General features: G+C 35.0%; 1 protein-coding gene across 2 annotated transcripts in view; it reads right to left on the reverse strand.

The window, feature by feature from the left end:
* Positions 1-2,409: 2,409 nt before the first annotated feature.
* Positions 2,410-19,860, reverse strand: part of LOC148945682 (putative NADPH-dependent quinone oxidoreductase VAT1L) — a 49,171-nt gene continuing 31,720 nt past the window's right edge. Inside the window, exons 8-10 of one of the 2 annotated variants that reach the window (XM_089098522.1) lie at positions 18,716-18,931; positions 13,310-13,535; positions 2,410-2,560 (exon numbers count right to left, since the gene is read on the reverse strand). In XM_089098522.1, the coding sequence (XP_088954648.1) occupies positions 2,517-2,560; positions 13,310-13,535; positions 18,716-18,931 (486 nt within the window). In that variant the 3' untranslated portion in view covers positions 2,410-2,516. The remainder of the gene's footprint in view (positions 2,561-13,309; positions 13,536-18,715; positions 18,932-19,860) is intronic. The other variant, XM_089098523.1, reaches the window with a different exon arrangement.

Here is a 19,860-nt window from a genome sequence, read left to right on the forward strand (position 1 = left end):
AGCATAATCCAAGTGTACGACAGTTTTACTTCCAATTTGATTCCGTGTTCTCCCATTGCCTGACACTTTAGGTAGTTGGGGCCCTCACTATTAGGCTTTAAACGCTTGTTTGCCTGTCATTCCTAGCAAATTAACGGTCCTGTATCAATTGTAAATTCTTGGTCAACTTGCCTAAGATCATAGGTGGGCGTGCCTTGTTTGTCTCTTATTCCAAGCAATCTAACGGTCCTATGTCAATTTTTAATTCTTGGTCAACCTGCTTGAGACTCTAGGCAGGCGTTCCTTTCCAAAAACTAACACACACGTACTTGTCCAATAAGAGTCATACTTACTCCCGCCATTTATCCATCCCATTTAAACATTTTTGCCTCTCATTTACTAGGACTATCTGTCGTGGCTTTTTTTTTTTACAATTAGCCATGTCTTGATGCCTACTGCAAAATACTTGGTTTTCAATTCAAAGTCAACGGACTCGCTTAATTCGAGTCCTCGGTTAAAAATAACGGACATTCTTAGATTAATATTTGAGAAGTGCCAGAGTCATCATACCCCTTAAGAACTTAGTTTTATGACATCGCAAGTCTAGTCCAGAAACTAAGCTAATGCCTCTATAATTAATTCACTCCCTCTTAGCATTTTTCTTATAGAGGGGCTTAATGAGTTTTCCTTCAATCGCTAGGTACTTCCCCCTTTTTTAAAAATCACTCAGTCTTCAGTATCTTATCTCTAGCCTCACAAGCACCATATTTAAGAAACTCATTTAACACACTATCAGCACATGGGGTCTTATCACGTTTTAATCCTTTTAGTACTGTCACTAATTCTTCCTCACAAGATAAATCTTCCTTCACATCCAATGTGTCACATTAACTTTTTCATTATTTTCTACATTGTTTCCTGTAGCTTATATCACGGTTTAGCTTAGCACTTTTTATAAATGTTCTCCCCATCCCCCTTTTACTCTTTCCTTATGAAAAATTATCGCCCTTTTCTCATCTCTAAGCAGGAATGGGTGGCTGAAATTGCTGGGGGGCTGAAAACTTTTATTCTGGATAAAATTGACCCTCAACAGTTTGGGAATACTCCCAAAAATTCGACGAGCCATTATTTATTAAGTTTACTTGATAAGATTTTAAAGTATCTAGATGAACCAAAGCAATTGGTAAATCTTATTGGGATTGACCTAAAGAAAGTATTCGACTTGATTTGTCATAGTACCCTTATCCGCAAGCTACTGAAAAAGTTCAATATCTCTAAATAAAAACAGGAAGAAGAATGTTGAATCGTAAGAAATTGAACACAAACACTTCTGGGAACATTTGAACACTTGTAAGAAGTGTATCGAAACTTCCATTTCGGAAAAAAAATCTAACGTCATTCTTTATGGGTTTTTAAGTTTTTTTAATGGATATGTTAGTGATATGCTACGTCTAATGCATGATTTTTTTTTTTTTTTTTTTTTTTTTTTTTTTTATAATTAAATAGCCAAAACATGAACGCAATAGAGGTCTAATTCAACTTTTATTTTGTATATAAAAATCCTAGCGTAATTTCAACTAGTTTTCAGGACTTGTTCCTTTTTTGCGAGTGTTTTTGGTGATTTCTACAATGTTCTACATTCTGTACTACATACTGTGCTGTACATTGTGCACTGAATCCATACAGTGTTCTACATTGTGCACTGACTCCATTGTGCACATGAAGTTTTTAATGGTGACATTTAAAAAATTCAGATTTATAAGTGCGTTAAAAAACTGTCCAGTGAGGAAGAATTGTCTACTGAATTAAATTATTAGATATTATCTCGATTAATCGAGATTTTTGATTATTCGGTAGGAGTTTTATTTGATAAGTTACGAAGAAATTTCGAAAATAGCCTAAAATCCACAAAATGGCGTCGAGTCATTGCAAAATCCTTTGCAATTAAATTTCGCAAAGATGTTTTAGCTTGAATAATTTAGCTGTGTATGTGAAAAGACGGAAACATTGACATAGACGACCAAGACACAGACGACTGAATAGATCAAAACATGTGTAAATAAACAAAAAACTAATAGTAGTCTATACTTAAAAGCAGTGGCGTAATTTCTTCAAAATCCTGGGGGGAGAGGCAAAGTGAGCCAATTTTCCCTAATCAAGTAGAAATGATAGTGAAAACGTGAAAAACGAGCCATACAGTAGGCTACCATAAAAGAGAAAACTGACTCGTTTTTGTGGATGCAAAAATCATTCAGGCATAACTTAGTTTTGACAAGATTTTTGAAGAAACTAAACTTCAAGGGGGGGGGGGGGGTAAAATGGAGTCTTGGAGGGCAAATCGAGGTCTGGGAGGTACAGTTGTCCCCCTTCCCCATCGAAAATTACGCCCCTGGTTAAATGAAGGCAGGTCAAATAAGCACCAAAAATGGATCAATATTTTATCGTTTATTCATCGAAATAATAAAAAAAATGAAAATGGATAAAAAGAGCTCCACTAAAATACTAGCTAGCCACACGGAGAAAATCGTTCCGGTAATTCAATCAGTTCGAGTAGTTGAGTGTTGACGAGGTAATTCACTCTCTGAAATTGAAAATAGTACGTGAACTATATGCGTTTAGTTCAAATTATAGTTAATATAGGTAAATACAGTTCTACTATTAACCAAAAGTAGCAAAAATATTAACGTTATTTAGTGAACACTTTTGGAATGCTCAATAGCCTAATTAAAAACACTGAAGAAAAATTCCTCACCTAAGATACGGATACTCGCATTTTTGTTTTCGGGGGGAAGGGGTTTCCTGGTCTTTATTGAACACACGAATGATGGGTTAGAATAATATCCGTGTTTTGTTGTTTCTTTGCTTGAGTAAGAAAAAGCTAGAGTCAAACGCATACGCATAACAATGTCAACATTATTTTACACACTTGAAATGTCCCGAGGTCAATTAGGCCAAGATAAAAAACTGTTTTTTTTGGCGGGGGGGGGAGGGGCTTTGTGTCCATGCACTTGATTCCTCAAAAATTATATTTTATTTTTCACACAATCTGCTGTCTGTGTTTTGATCGAAATCTTGAATTGTTTTTTATTTTTCCATAGGAGTCCAGAACGAACTATGGTGTTGCGCCCTTTTATGTATTAGAAGGATTTTAGTGGCTAAATTTGTTATCCTTCAATTAATGATCATTAATGAGCTCCGAGCTTATAAAGGAGTACTGCTTTGCGCATAATGACTATCATCTTCATGTTCCCGCAATGCTAACAAGAAACCTTAACTGCTTTTGCTAATTCGACAGAACCGCCGAAAACCATAATGGGACAATATAGCACTTATTTGATATTTGTTGGGGTTTTCCCCTGTTTCTTTTCTTTTCAGATAAATGACCTGGTTTTGTTCCGTAATTACATTTGCTTAGATTTGCCTATAGTATAATTTTCAATGACAATTTAAAAGACAATTCTAATTTTGTTGTTATAAGTGACCGTTTGGAAGAATACAAGTAAGGTATTTTCTACAAACTGTGTACTAATTTTCCTGGAACCCAGGCAGGGTAGGAATAGAGTTACGAGATACCGTCATTATTATATTGACAGGGCGGTTTGTTACCTCCAAGGAGAGAGTTAGAGATTTCTAGTGGTAACCCAAGGGCGGGTACATTTGGCTTTAGAAAGTGGCCATTTGACCACTCGATCGCGTTATCATACCCTGGGACAGGGTATACTGTAAACAGGGTAGTACCAAACCCGATATTTGCAGAACCGGTGTGGTAGACGCGGGCATCACATTATAATTTGGGGCCGGAGCTTTCCCCTCCAATAAGTGGTGACACCCGTACCTTACATCCCCAATAAATGGTGGCAGCAAGAAAAGGTCATATCAGTAAACCTGATAGTAAAAGAATTCCACGTTTTCGAAGAGACAAGTTGAGTTAGCCTACATAGTAGCCTATTGTAATTACATATAAAAAAAAATCCCAAAGAGAAGTTTTTTTATCTGGGCTGTGCCTAGTTGGATAATAGTAAGTAATAAAATTTAAGAATCAATAGATCACGCGAATTTAAGGCACATTCAGAAAGAATTATTCCCAGATAGAGAAACCCAGACAAAAGAAACAGTGGCGATAATACATGAAGAAAAATCATTAGATGAAAATAGGGGTAAAACCAAACCAACTCACTCTTCAGATGAGGTACAAAATCTAGGGGAGTTGCGGGTAAAAGAAAATATTATACAACGAGCAGACTCAGAAAACAAATTAAGAAAGACAGTAAGAATCATAGTAGTCCAAGTAGCAGGAGTAGTAGAAGCTCAATTTCCAGCAGGACCTCTCGAAAAAGCACTCAAATAAATATGACACAACAACTATTTAATTTCATGGAGAAAGATAGAATAGCCAGAGAACGAAAGGAGGAGGAAGATAGAAAAGAAAGAGAGAAAGAGAGGATAGCCAGAGAACGAAAAGGGGAGGAAGATAGAAAAGAAAATGAGAAAGAGAGGGTAGCTAGAGAGCAGAGAGAAGAGAGTATTAGAATAGATAGAGAACAAAAGAAAGAGGCCGATAGAATAGCCAGAGAACGAAAAGAGGAGGAAGATAGAAAAGAAAGAGCAGTAAACTTTCAACCAATGAAAGAAAATGAAGATGTAGGCTACATTTATACATATACAATTTTGAAAAAACAGCGGAATTAAACGGATTGCCGAGAGAAAATTGGGTGACAAGAATACAGCCCCTCCTTAACTACAAAGCACAAATTGCATATAAAGCATTACTAACGCACTACTCAAAAGATTTTGAAAGACTAAAACCAGCCATTTTTGAAAAGTTGCAACTCTCCCCCGAGCACTTTCAAAGGAGGTTTTGAAACGAAAGAAAACGAGAGAACGAGACTTATAAAGAATACGGGTACAAATTGAAAGATATGTGTTTAAAATGGCTAGAGTTATAAAACTATAGAATGTTAGAAGACCCAAGATAAGATAACGGAAATAGTAGATAAAACAGCGATGGAACAGTTTTTAGAAAATACCTATCCAAATATGAGAATGTTCTTAAAAGATAAAAACCCACAAACAATTGAAAAAATGTCCGAATTAGCAGAAAGAAACACTGAAATTAGGAGGGAGACAATCCAACAAAGAGCAAGGTTAGGAGGTAATGGTAGAAAGAAAACCCTTACTCAGAAAATAAAAATAATGCTAGCCAGATATGGCAAAGACAAACAGAATCAACGTGCTACCATTGTAACTCCGGCGGCCACTATAGCACCAATTGCCCAAATAAAGACGGTAGAAAATACGGCCAAAAACAGGAACAGTATGACGTTACCTGTTATAACTGTAATAAACGAGGACATTATGCCTCAGATTGCAGTAGCGCGAAAAAAAATTACGACAATAACTACAGAACAAGGGACGATGGGGCAAACGGAAAACAGGACAATCCGAGAAACGATCGATCCCGAGAGAATGGGAAAAAGTTTCAAACGTATAAGAGAACCGCATGGGTTAAAAGCCCGGAGGATATGAAAACTTGCGCATTTGCAGAATCAGACAAAGTATGTGCCGAACTAAATGGAAAATCGGTAGAAATAGCTATCGATTCCTGCAGCGACCAAACCTATGTACGGGAAGACTTGATAAAGAAAACCGACATAAATTATAAAAATAAAGTAACAGCGCTATGCTACTATGGAGCAGAAAATAAATGTCCAATAGCTCTGTTCATAATAGAAATCGCCAATAAAGAGGGAAATATGGTTAAAACGGAATTAAGAGTAGGTGTTGTACCTACGCATGCTTTAGAATTCTTACTAGGGAGATGCTTCAGCAAGATAGCAAACTGTCTCGCGCTAAAAGCAACCTACCCGGCTAGAAAAGTAAACGCAGTGACCCGAGACCAAGGAAAAATTAAAAGGGAGGCTATGCCGCCCACTAATGAAAATGATGATCAAAATATACAAAACCCATTTCAGTTTAACGACGAGATGTTCATACAAAATGCAAAACTAAGAAAACCGAAAAGCCAAAAAAGGGCCGAAAAAAAGGAATATAACCATAAACAAGAGAAATTATTGACCGTAGAAAGAGAAGCAAAGGAAACCAAAGACGAACTAACCGAAATACTCGGGGTAACCTCCGAAAAATTCGTGGAATTGCATAAATATGATAAAGATTGCAGAAAAATAAACTAGCACTAACGAATAAAACATCCGCAATCTAAACAGTTTTCCAGTAATCGGAAGCTATTTTACAAAATAATGGAGACTGGGTAGAGCCCTAGAAAATTAAAACTTTTGGTACCACATGAACTAAGAAAAGCGATAATAAAGTTGGCTTACTCAAGCCCAACGGGGTGACACATGGGATCCCAAAGAACAAGAGATAGAGTCTTGCAAAGTTTTTGGTGGAAAGGATTAAGAAAGGAAATTATCAACTTTTATAAAGATGCAAAGATTGCCAATTTGTCGCATACAAAAAACCAAATGAAAAAGTTCCAATGAAAAAAATGTCTATTTTTGTCAAACCCTTTGAAAGAATTTAGTGTACTTTGTGGATCCACTCCTAGAATCCAGTACAGGGGAAATATCCTTTCTAGTTATTAGTGATCTGGCTACGAGATACCCAGAAGCTATCCCAATGCGAACGGTTAAATCACCAAAATTCGTGGAGGAATTGGCGGAATATTTCTCATCTCACGTGATCCTGAAGAAAGTTTTAACAGATAATGGAACTAATTTTATATCTACATACATCAAAAAATTATATTAAATTCTCTGAATTAAACAAGTATTAACTACTCCATTCCATCCTCAGACAAATAGAGTTACAGAAAGATTTAACGGAACCCTAATTAGTATGTTAAGACGCTTTGTAAGAGACGACGTGAATCAATGGGACAAAATGCTTCCTTATGTCCTTTTTGTATACAGAAAAACTCCACACCCAGCTACAGGGTTTTCACCATTTGAATTACTATATGGGACAAACCCGAGGGGGATGTTAAACATTTTAAAAGAATCATGGGAGAATGAGGAGAAAAATGAAGAAACAGTGATAATCCACTTGCTATCACTGCCAGAAAAACTGCATAAATACCATTAAATTACCAAGCAAGCACAGGGGGAATATGCAGAAAAAACAAAAATATGGTAGGATAAATCCGCCCAAATGCGCGAATTCACGGAAGGGGATGAAGTCCTCATATTGTTACCGGTCGGAGATAATAAATTGGAAGTAAGATGGAAAGGACCATTTAAGGTGAAAAAGAAATTGAATGATGTAAATTATATGATAGAATTAGATGGAGCAAGGAAAAAGGAAGAAGTTTATCATGTGAATTTGCTGAGGAAATTTAACAGGCAGAATGGAAGTGGAAACCACAAAGATCTGCAGAAGCGCTGCCTGAGGATTTCGACCTCAGAAAATGACGAGGAAAGTGCCCCTTTGGGTACAATAGACCCGGCGGAAACACATAAATGCCATTGAAAGAGTTTTGTCAGAAACACATCTGAGCCGAGCTCAGAAAGACCAATTAAAAAAAATTATTCGCGGAATTTGCAGACATTAACAGACCGATTCGGAAAAACAAAAAATGTGGTACACAAAATACCAGTAAAAAACAACAAACCAATAAAACAATACCCGTACAGAATACTAGAAGCAAAAAGGAAAGAAATGAAAAAAGAAATAGACCGAATGCTCGATTTAGGGCTTATATAACCATCAAATTCAGAATATACAGCGCCAGTCGTATTAGTCCCAAAGAAGGATGGCTCCATTCGGTTTTGCGTAGACTACAGAAAACTGAATAATATTTCTAAATCAGACGCGTACCCAATACCAAGAATGGATGAAATTCTAGGGTTAGTTGGCTCCGCAAAATTTATATCAATTTTAGACTTGAGAAGGGGATATTGGTAAATAAAAATACACTCAGAACATTTAGCAAAAACGGATTTTATTATGTCTTTGGGGTTACACCAGTTAATGTATATGTTTTTTTAAGTAAAAGGGGCACCGACAACATTACAGAGTTAATTAGATTGTATCTTCAAACCATCACTATACACAAAAGCCTACTCGGATAACATTGTATTTTCAAACTCGTTCAATGAACATATGACTCATATGGAACAAGTATTGACCAGGCTGAGGAGAGCAGGATTAACTCTGAATGTAGAAAAATGTAAACTGGTACAGTCAGAGACAGAACACCTGCGACACAAAATAGGACACGGTATCATAATCCCATTAAGGGAAAAAACAGAAAAAATTAAAAGCGCAGCAGTCCCGAATACAAAGAAAAAAGTTCGGTAATTTTTGGGGTTGGCAGGATAATACCGAAGATTCATACCAAATTTTGCAACGGTTGCTACACCTTTGACGGAGTTAACAAGGAAGGGTGTCATAGACTCCGTTAAATGGACGGAAATTGAACAAAATGCATTTGATACATTTAAAGATGCTCTTTGTAGCGAAAGAATACTGAGAAATCCAGATTTTTCCTTACCATTTGTACTACAAACGGAAAGTTCAGATTACGGATTAGGGGCAGTTTTATCTCAAAATTTTGAAGATAGGAAAAATACAATCATATTTATATCCAGGAAATAGTCAAAAGTAGAATTAAATTATAGCATAATAGAAAAAGAATGTTTTGCAAGAATATACGCAGTCAAAAAAATTGACTGTTATGAATATGGACGAAAGTTTACAATAGTGACGAATTACAAACAATTGAAATGGCTAAATATAATGCAGCCAGATAACCAACTATTGGCACGATGGGCCCTGTGAATACAGGAATACGATTTCGAAATAAAATCAAGACCGGGGACAGATAACGGGAACGCGGACGGCATGTCCCGATTGTGATAAAAACATATGTAAATAGAAAAGAAACAAAACAAAAAAAATGTTGGATGGGCTGCGCCTTGATAACATAAATATATGAAAAAAAAATATTGGATGGGCTGTGTGCCTTGATAACATAAATAATAAAGGGGAAAAAGAGGTCAAAGACAAGTTGTGATCCCTTTACCGAGATTTTGCCTCTCTGATCTGGAGTCCTTGGGGGATACTCTGTCCCAGTCACTTTATACTTCACCCAAACCTTTGTCCAGTAACCCTATTCTTAGCTTTTATTCTTCATGGGAATTGACAATTATTTCCGGAAAACCATATTCAGTATCTAAGTTTCATCTTCAATAAGCACCAATGCATATTCTGCTTCTGATTTATCCCAGGGGAGGAATCCGAGAAAAAGGGCGGTTCATGGTTCGCTCAAAATTTTACTTCATTCCCAGTACCCTTATCGTTTTGACAGGCCTTTGCCTTAGATTATTTGAAATTATTCCAAGGTGTAATTTAATTTTTTATTGAGATATGGGGTTGTATCCATAGATGGAATTAAGAGGCTAGTACAGCCAATTTTCCATGATGGCTGGCATCATCATATGTGCAAGAAACTGATTCTTTGCTCCTCTCAAATGTAAATTCGCCCTTTTATGTATTAGAAGGATTTTAGTGGCTAAATTTGTTATCCTTCAACTAATACATTAATGAGCTCCGAGCTTATAAAGGAGTACTGCTTTGCGCATAATGACTATCATCTTCATGTTCCCGCAATGCTAACAAGAAACCTTAACTGCTTTTGCTAATTCGACAGAAGCGCTGAAAACCATAATGGGACAATATAGCACTTATTTGATATTGTTTTTGTCTCAAGACTTTACTACTACTATAACTGGTAACACATCACTGCAGCACCATGCTGCCTGTGGCCTACACAGCTAGGCAAGCTCCAACTCCATCCTAATCTATTCAAAACTTCCCCTTACCCCCCCCTCCCAAGAAGTTGCTATTTCCTTTAAATCATTTGCTACCACCGCGTCCCACCCCCATTTGGGAACGACCTTCTTTGTTTGGTCTTAGATGGATGACCAAAGATAATATTTGGCACTCTGCCATCCTTCGTCTGCAAAATGGGTTCTAGCCATCTCAATCGTTTTTTTTTATTATAGCCCAAGAAAGCGGGATAGAATCACACTTTGTATCTTCCAATATTATAATCTTGGTTTGTAGATTTGACTTTCTATTGTTTCAAACTCACCATCTATGAAAAAAACCCTGGCCCTTGGCTGTTCAACTTTTAGTATCTTCACTGCATCCACCATCTTTACTAATAATACTACCCAGGAAAGAGGAGCTATCCACTTGATCAAACTTGTCGTTAACCAGGATCACTTCTTCACATTCATTTATTCCTAGTCTAAACGACTTAGTCTTCTTGATATTAATTTTCAGACCTATTCCTGCACCCTGAACTCGCAAAACCTTTAAATATTCATTCATTCTGCTAACATTTTCATCTAGGATGCTTAAATAATCAGCATAATCCAAGTCTAGCAATTTTACTTTCCCATTTGATTCCATGCTCTCTTATAGCCTTTGTAGTGTGACAAAGCCCATCAAATAGTCCATATTAATGGGAATTGATCACAGCCCTGCTTAACTACTATTTAAAGACTATAGCCTTCAAGCTAAAATTAATCATGTGAAATTTTTTTTTGTAGAATTCCAATAATTCATTTTGGTCAAAAATTTCGTGGTAACGAACTGTAAGTAAGGAGCGACCCGGCTCAATGGTAACCGAAACACTAAAAAACTGAATTTTGATACCAATAGATACATCAAAAGAATTAAATTTTAGTGCTAATTTCAAATATATAAATTTCATCAAGTTTAGTCCTACCCATCAAAAGTTACGGGCCTGAGAAAATTTGGCTGATTTTCGAAAAAAGAGGGAAAGACCACCTAAAAGTTATAGACCCTTAATGAAAATCACACCATAATATTCAGAGTATCAAAGAACCCTACTGCAGAAGTTTCAAGCTCCTATCTATAAAAAAGTAGAATTTTGCATTTTTTGCCAGAAGAAAGATCACGGATGCGTGTTTATTTGTTTGTTTATTTTTTGATTTTTTTTCCCCAGGGGTGATCGTGTCGACCCAGTGGTCCTAGAATATCGTGGGAGGGCTCATTGGAACGGAAATTAAAAGTTCTAGTGCCCTTTTTAAGTGACCAAAAAAATGGAGGGCAACTAGGCCCCCTCCCACGCTCTTTTTTTTCCCACAGTCACCCAATCAAAATTTTGAAATAGGCATTTTATTCAGCATGGTCGAAAATATGATAACTATGTCTTTTAGGATGACTTAATCCCCCGAAGTCCCCGGGGGGAGGGCTGAAAGTTGTGAACTTTACCCAATGTTAACATATAGTATTGGTTATTGGGACGTTTTCAGGGGGGATTTTTTCTGGTAGTGAGGGGTGGGGTGGGGTGTGGGTCGGGGGTTAAGTGGGAGGATCTTTTCATGGAGGAAGTTTTCATGGAGGCAGGGACATTGCTATGAAGGGGGGGCCGGATTTCCCAGCATTATTTAATAAAGATCAGAAATTTATAATTAAAAAAAAACAAGTTTTTCAACTGAAAGTAAGGAGCAACATCAAAACATAAAACGACAGAAAACATTACGTATATTATTGGGTTCACCCCCTAGTCAATACCTCGCTCTTTAAGCCAAAGATTATTTAATACTTTCAAAAGAGCTATTTATTCTAATTAACGGCATTTGTGATTAAGAGGTCATTTTTAAAGAATTGGAACAAAATTTGAACTTCAGCTTAAAGAGCAAGGTATAGAATAGGGGTCGAGCCCTCTAATATACGTATTAAAAATATATGAGTATAGAAGTTGGTTACGCAAGTTAATTCGTAACTTACGTATATTTATTACTAATAAAAACGTTCGTAAATAAAATTAAACAGGCTTCGAGAAAACCATTTAAGCAAATAAAAATAAAATTAATATTCAAATTTGTTTTAATTATTCATGTACGGTGAGCCGAAATCAAAACCTTTATTAATTCAAAAACGTTCAAAAATTAAATAGAAAAAACAAGTTTTTTTAACTGAAAGTAAGGAACGACGTTAGAACTTCAAACGAACAGAAATTATTCCGTATATGAAAGGGGCTGTCCCCTCCTCAATGCCTCGCGCTTTACGCTAAAGTTTGACTGTCTCACAACTCTATTTTTTTAACAATGAAAACCTTAGCGTAAAGAGCGAGGCGTTGAGGAGGGGATAGCCCCTTTCATATACGGAATAATTTCTGTTCGTTTTAAGTTTTAACGTCGTTCCTTACTTTCAGTTAAAAAAAAATTGTTTTTTTATAAAAAAAAGAAGGGGTAGACACCTGCGAAAAAAATCGTACAATATGTTTTTTATTATACCTTTTTTACTTTAAAACCGCGCAAAACACACAATGTGGAAGACCAGACTAGTAAGTACCGGGTACTTGCACTTGAATCAGGATATAAGCTATGTAGCTCTCCCTGGTGACAGGATCTGGAAGATTTAAGTTCCATGGGTTACGATCTTTGGTTAACACGGCAATAATTTCAAGCCATAGTTTCCCATCTGTGACTATGTATTTGGAAACCACTCAAAAACTTCAAAACCACTCAGAAACTTCAGAAACTTGAAAACCCCTATGCCTTCCCCAGGCCAGAATATAATTTGCACTTTACTGAAAAAAAAAAAATACTAATGAATGTGCATTGTCAGTTTAATATACACATACTGATATTTAGTAATCAAAATGTTATTGTTATTTGATTTATTAAAGTTATAAAAGTAAAAGCATTTAAATTTTTTTCAGTAAAGTGCAAATTATGTTCTGGCCTTGGGAAGGCATGGGGGTTTTGAGCCCAACTTATGTGAATTTCTGCTTATTTTGAGTTTGACTCGGTTATTTATTGTAATTGGGTTTCATTTATTTATCAATGCTGATTTGTGGTAGTTTCACGCTTGGTAGATTATTTGATTTTATTTTTGCTCATTTTTTTTGGTTTAATGGAGTTCTTTACTTTTCTTTGAAAAACTTATTTTGTGGAAAGTTTTTTTTTTAATTAATATACAGAAAACATTAAATGAAAGTGATTGAAAATCCGAAAGTGGTCGAAAAATCTCACAAATTTACCATATTTATGTGACAAAAATATGAAGATTCGAACAAGTCGGTGAGTTGAGGACAACGAGTTAAATAAAAAACAACGTAAATCCTGATTGCATGTTTAGAGGGTTCTAAGCTTGTAAAAGAAACGAAAATTTTCGTAGTTACAAATACCTTTTTAAAAGTAAGTTCTCGGGCTAAAGGCTCCTAAACAAGGGACCAACAAACAGAAAAAAATTGTTCGGGGTACGGACCCTTCAACTCTGGTTTGCTGTGTTTAAAGGCTTGGAATATACAATATTGGTTTGCTCTCCTTACCTCCTCCTATAAGAGTCTCCTTGATGGCTTCTATAAATCCAACCCCTTCATGCTTGCTTTCTAGAGTCTTGTTTTCCGATTCACTTGTAGATTCTGGTCGTAGACTCAAATTTTTGTTGAGACCACGTGACAAAGCAGCTTCCTCACTATCTGCTCTCATTTGGGGATCAAGAACTATTTTCCCGAAATTGAGATGATCAATTATCCTCAACATTGCCTCTGGAATCTATGACAGATTGAAAATATTACACTCGTTATTTCCAGGGTAATAGCTAGGGGCTTGGGGTTGGTGTAAAGTATTTAAGGTGAACACGGTTTATGTAAAAGGCGGTAATTTTAACAACTCGTTCCACTGATCATTCTTGCTTTCGTAAAAAAAAAAAAAAAAAAAAAAAAAAAAATGGAGAATAGAATTGCATACTTATAGTTAAGTATATTATAGTTATTGTATACTTATAGATAATACTTATAGTTAAGAAGGTAAAAAATACGATATAGGTGCAGTATGGGGTAGTGCCCGCTTCTTCTAATTTTGGCTTTGTTTTTGCGAGTGCAATTCTTATCCCGTTCATTGTTCTGATCTATTTCGTAATTTTGTTTTGATAACAAATAGTGTGGAAAACGCTATCTGTATAGCGTCACTGTATATGTGACCGAAATATCTGGTATTTTTGTGAATTTCTATCAATCACTGTCTATTAAAAGGATTTTATCCCTATTTGAACTTTTATTTAACGCTATCTAACATGGTACTAACGGAATTAGCACATTCAGAGACGGCATTGCAACATCAGGATAAGACTGCAAGTTAAATCAAAAAATTGCAACTGGGCCATTTAACAGAAGACATGGTATACACCCCTATGGTTAATCAAATCAAAATACTGTTCATGAATCAAATTGTCCTTTGAAGTTAAATCTTTAATACAAAATTATTTTTAATAAACCGATGATGTTTTTAATATCTTGTATTAAAATGTATAATTTTTGTAATCAACTCCTTCGGTTAAACAAAAATCAAACCAAATCCCTTATGATGACAAAAGGCTGTACACTATAACCGAATTACAAATTATAAGGACCGCCCTGTGCATTTTTTGAAGAGTTTTTAAATTCCATTAAGTTTCCTATGCCATAGCGCTTGGACTAAGATTTCATGTGAATTTTTTTTTCTTTCTATAGTATTTTTCATCTTATTCCATTTTTTGTGATGTTATAGCTCTTTAATTTAGTTTGTACTTTCTGAACGTGACACCAGAATGTTCCAGCTTTTTTTAACGTTTCCCTGTCTTGATTAAAATTTCACCTGTTATTTATACATTTTCGTTTATTTATACATAGAGACAGTGTAGTCTAAGAAATTATACAAAACAAACATATGAATCCATCACTGGAGGGGGGGGGGAAAACATTAGAGCTTAAGAATTACCACGGCCCAAAATAATTGAAAATTTGTATAAAACTGCCATGTTCTTAGTCACTTGACTGACAAAAAAAAAAATCCGTAATTAATGTCCCTTCCCCCCAAACTGGGATCTTGGGTATGCACCTTATCAACACATACCCCTCATGAAGAAATTATGCGGTAAGAACCCTAAGTTAACCCATTTATAAGATTCCTTTACTAGCCTATTACCAAGTACTAAAGGTCAGAGGAAAATAACTTCAGCATATTAGAATTGTAGGTACAATCACTAACAGTGGCGTACTTTCGTCAAAATCATGGGCGAGGGGACAAAGTTGGAGCCAATTTTCCCAATTCAAGTGAAAATGGCAGCAAAAACGGAAAAAATTAGCCATATAGCACTATAAAGGCAAAGACATACAGAATAAAACTGACCCGTTTCTGTGGACTCATGAATTATGCAGGCTAATCTTAGCTTTGAAAAGATTTTTGGAGAAACTAAATTTCAGCTGGTAGGGGGGGGGGGGATGCAAATTACGCCCGTTACTAAAAAACTAGAGGTTCGACTGTATACAAAAAAAAAAATAGAATCAACTATTGAATATAGCAGAGGCCAGTTCTGTGTAAAAAAACTTGAGTCCCAAAAGTTGAACTAAGTATTCTAGTTGCAGATCTTGCTTCTCTGTCAATCGCTACAAAAGCTACGACAAAAAAATCTATAGAATAATTCAATATCCCCCCGCCCAAAAAAACAATCCACCTCAAATTACGTCTTATGGAAGTTCGAGAATCACTTTAAATCGTTATGCATGAAAAGGTTTAACGTATTTTATTCATTATTTCATGAATTAAGTTTGAGTGGATTATTGACGCACCAAATTTCAGTTTGGATAGGGTAATTTTAAAAAAATTCCTGTAAAGGCTTTCAAAGAGTAATTTTGAAAGGCTTTCAAAGGGCTTGCTTGTGAAACCAGTTTAAAGGGCACTCGGGGCCATAGTCTAAACGCCAATAGGCCAAAAGCAGCTTCTTTTTGTACGTGTTATTGCCAGCCTCGTGACATTATTACTTAGCAAAACTTAGTTAAACTTAGTTAAACTTAGTAAAACTTAGTTAAACTTAGCAAATTGTTTGTCTCTCCATTGTTTTCTTTTATGATTTAGTAACTCAAATAATAATTATTAGTCACATTGAATTGTAAAAAAATAAACTGAAATAAATAAGGAAAGCCAAAATAAAGATGTCAAAGGCAATAATAAACTTGCATGTTCAAAACAACGGGCTGAGTCATTTAAGAAAGTTTCTTTTTCGTAGGCATTTAATCAGGACGTTTCATTTTTCAAAAATTTATGACTGTTCCAGTACTTTTAACTCTTGGAAAAATGTCAGTCACGAACAAGCTATTTGATTATATTTTTTCATTCTCTATCAGTTGTTATCAAATATATTGACACAAAAATAGTCACTTGCTTATTCAATATTTACAACAACAAAAACTTCAAACACTACAATAGAGTGAAAGGATTGGATTTAAAAGAAAAAATCTAAAGAAACGAAAGTAGAGGAAGAAAGAAATAAAGCAAAAAAAAATTGACGACAGAATAAACTATTTCGTTTACATTTTTCTTATTCTCTATCAGTTGATATAAAATATGTTGGAGCAAAAATAGTTACTTATTCAATATTTGCAAAAAAAGGATTTAAAACGCTACAATAGAATGAAAGGATTAAATTTAAAAGAATAAATAAAAAAAACAAGTTTTTTTTAACTGAAAATAAGGAACGACGTTAAAACTTAAAACGAACAGAAATTATTCCCGTATATGAAAGGGGCTGTCCCCTCCTCAATACTTCGCTCTTTACCCTAAAGTTTTTTATTGTTTTAAAGAATAAAGTTGTGTGACAGATTCAAACTTTAGCGTAAAGAGCAAGGTATTGAGGAGGGGACAATTCCTTTCATATACGGAATAATTTGTGTTCGTTTTAAGTTATAACGTCGTTCCTTACTTTCAGTTAAAAAAAACTTGTTTTTTATATTTAATTTTTGAACGTTTTTGAATTAATGCAGGTTTTGATTTTGGCTCACCGTACATGAATAATTAAAACAAAATTTAATTTAATTTTACTTTTATTTGGTTAAATGGCTTTCTCGAAACTTGTTTAATTTTATTTACGAACATTTTTATTAGTAATAAATATACGTAAGTTACGAATTACCTTACGTAACAAACTTCTATATTCATAGATTTTTAATACGCATATTAGGGGGTTCGCCCCCTAGTCAATACCTTGCTCTTTAAGCTAAAGTTCGACTTTTTTTCCAATTATTTAAAAATGACCCCTTAATCACAATCAGTTGACCAGTTGAAATCAGTCGGAAAACTTGTTGTTTTTTTTACTTAATTTCTGATCTTTTTCTTTAATAATGCTGGGAAATCCGGCGCCCCCTTCATAGCAAATTCCCTTCCCCCTGAAAAGTTCCTTCATGGGAAGATCCTCCCATATAACGCCCGACCGCCCCCCCCCCCCTCCCCACCTACCAGAAAAAATCCCCCTGAAATCGTCTGTATACTTCCCAATAACCAATACTAAATGTTAACACTGGGTAATGTTCATAACTTTCAGCCCTCCCCCCGGCGCTTTGGGGGATTAAGACATCCCAAAAGACATTGTTATCATATTTTCGACCATGCTGAACAAAATGGCTATCTCAAAATTTTGATCGGGTGACTTTGGGAAACAATGAGCGTGGGAGGGGGCCTAGTTGCTCTCCATTTTTTTGGTTACTTAAAAAGGGCACTAGAACTTTTAATTTCCGTTCCAATGAGCGCTCCCACGATATTCTAGGGCCATTGGGTCAATACGATCACCCCTGGAAAAAGAAAAAGAAACTTTCTTCTGGCAAAAAAATGCAAAATTCCACATTTTTGTAGATAGGTGCTTGAAACCTCTACAGTAGGGTTCTCTCATACACTGAATATGATGTTGTGATTTCCATTAAGGTTCTATAACTTTTAGGGGTCTTTCTCCCTTTTTTCTAAAATCAGCCAAATTTTCTGAGGCTCGTAACTTTTGATGGGTAAGACTAAACTTGATGAAACTTATATATTTGAAATCGGCATTGAAATCTGATTATTTTGATGTAACTATTGGTATCAAAATTCCGTTTTTTAGAGTTTCGGTTACCATTGAGCCGGGTCGCTCCTTACTTACTGTTCGTTACCACGAACTGTTTGAAAAGGAAAAAAGCAAAGAAGAAAAGGTATAAAAATAGAGTAGAGATGTAGTAGAGAAAGCGAAGCAGAGAAAGAAAAGAAAGCAAAAACATAGACGACAGGATCAACTATTTTGGTTATACTTTTCTTATTCTGTATCAGTTGATATAAAATATGTTGGCATAAAAAGTTACTTATTCAATATTAGCAAATAAAGAGATTTAAAACGCTACAGTAGAATGATAGGATTGAATTTAAAAGAATAAAAGGAAAAAAAGCCAAAGGAACAAAAGTATAGAAATAGAGTCGAGAGAAGTAGTAGAGAAAGAAAGAAAGAAAGCCAGAAAAGTGACTACAGGACAACTATTTTGGTTATATTTTTCTTATTCTCAATCAGTTGATATAAAACATGTTGACACAAAAATATTTACTTATTCAATACTTGCCAAAAAAAATAGGATTCAAACCGCTACAATAGAATGAAAAGACTGAATTTAAAAGAATAAAAGGAAAAACCCAAAGAAACAAAAGTATAGAAATAAAGAGTAGTAGAGAAAGAAAGAAAGCCAAAAAATTCACAACAGGATAAACTATTTCGTTTCTATTTTTTTTTTTATTCTCTATCAGCTGATATAAAATATGGTGGCACATGAATAGTTATATTTTATACATAGAATGAAAGGATTGAATTTAAAAGAATAAATGGAAAAAGGCCAAAGAAACGAAAATATAGAAAGAAAGAAAGAAAGCCAAAAAAAAAAAATAATGACATAAAAAAAAGAACTTGCATCTTCAAAGCACCAGGTCGAGTCCATCACAGGACGAATTTCTCTTTTCAGGTATCTAATCCAAACCTGTTTCAGGGCTTCATCGATATAAGCATGCTCTCGCTGTTTGTATAGTAGGTGACGGAAATTGAAGCCGGCCACCATTTTATTCTCGTCATACATCTTCAGCGGGGATAGCTTCTCAACTTGCCACCACTGGTCCGGGGGGGAAAAGAACTTTGAAAGCGTTAAAATTAATTACAAAGAATTTTTGAATGAAATATGGCCTTTATAACAAAGAAAGATGGAATTTCTATAGGTTAAATTCTAGATTTTTTTTAATTTTTATCTTGAGTTGTTAGATGAATGAAACTTTTAGAAATGGATCCACAGCCCCAGGAAGGTCTTCTGAAGTATCTAATTTCATCCCTTCCCCATCCATAGGGTATTCTTAATGAGCGTAGATAAAACTTGGATTACAACATTTACATAACATACAAAAATAAATTTAAAGCTCAAATAAGGCGTAACGGAAGTGTTATAAGCCTTATAAGTTTGCTTAATCCTGATTTTAAAGGGATTAAAGATTTGTACAGCTATTTCTTAAATTAAAAAAGATCTGAATGATCTAAAATCCTGCTGAGATTATTACAACTGTGTCTTCAAAACATAGAGCTAAAGACAGTGACGTTACGATAAAACATGCTTGTCAGAATTTAGAAAGATAATAGACCTTTTCCTGTTCGATTTTCTAAACCCTAGAAAAAAGGAGGGCAGAGATACCAGCTTGAAAACACCTTCCCTGGATATACTTTAATCCTTGAAATACAAAAAATTAAGCGAGAAAAACGGGTTTTAATTTCAACAAAGTAGTGAAAAAAAACAACACTTTAATTTTAAAAAAATTCTGAATATTTCGGCCCCACGTCCGGGAGCCTTTTTCAACAGAACAAAGCGAAAAAAAAAAGAAAATTAAGTAAGAAAAAAACTGTTGTTTTTAAAAATAACACAAAAAACAACAACTAAACACACAAAAAGAAAAAAAAAATAAGTAAGTAAGAGCAACTCACATTATAAACCAACTTCCAGCACTGATGCTTGATGAGCGGCTTTTTTGTTTGTTCAAGTAAATATAGTCTTCACTTTCAATAGATTCCCATTTATCC

Source organism: Artemia sp. Qi Xiang Cuo, chromosome 12 (assembly GCF_049724085.1).
Source record: "Artemia sp. Qi Xiang Cuo chromosome 12, ASM4972408v1, whole genome shotgun sequence".
Classification (NCBI taxonomy): domain Eukaryota; kingdom Metazoa; phylum Arthropoda; class Branchiopoda; order Anostraca; family Artemiidae; genus Artemia; species Artemia sp. Qi Xiang Cuo.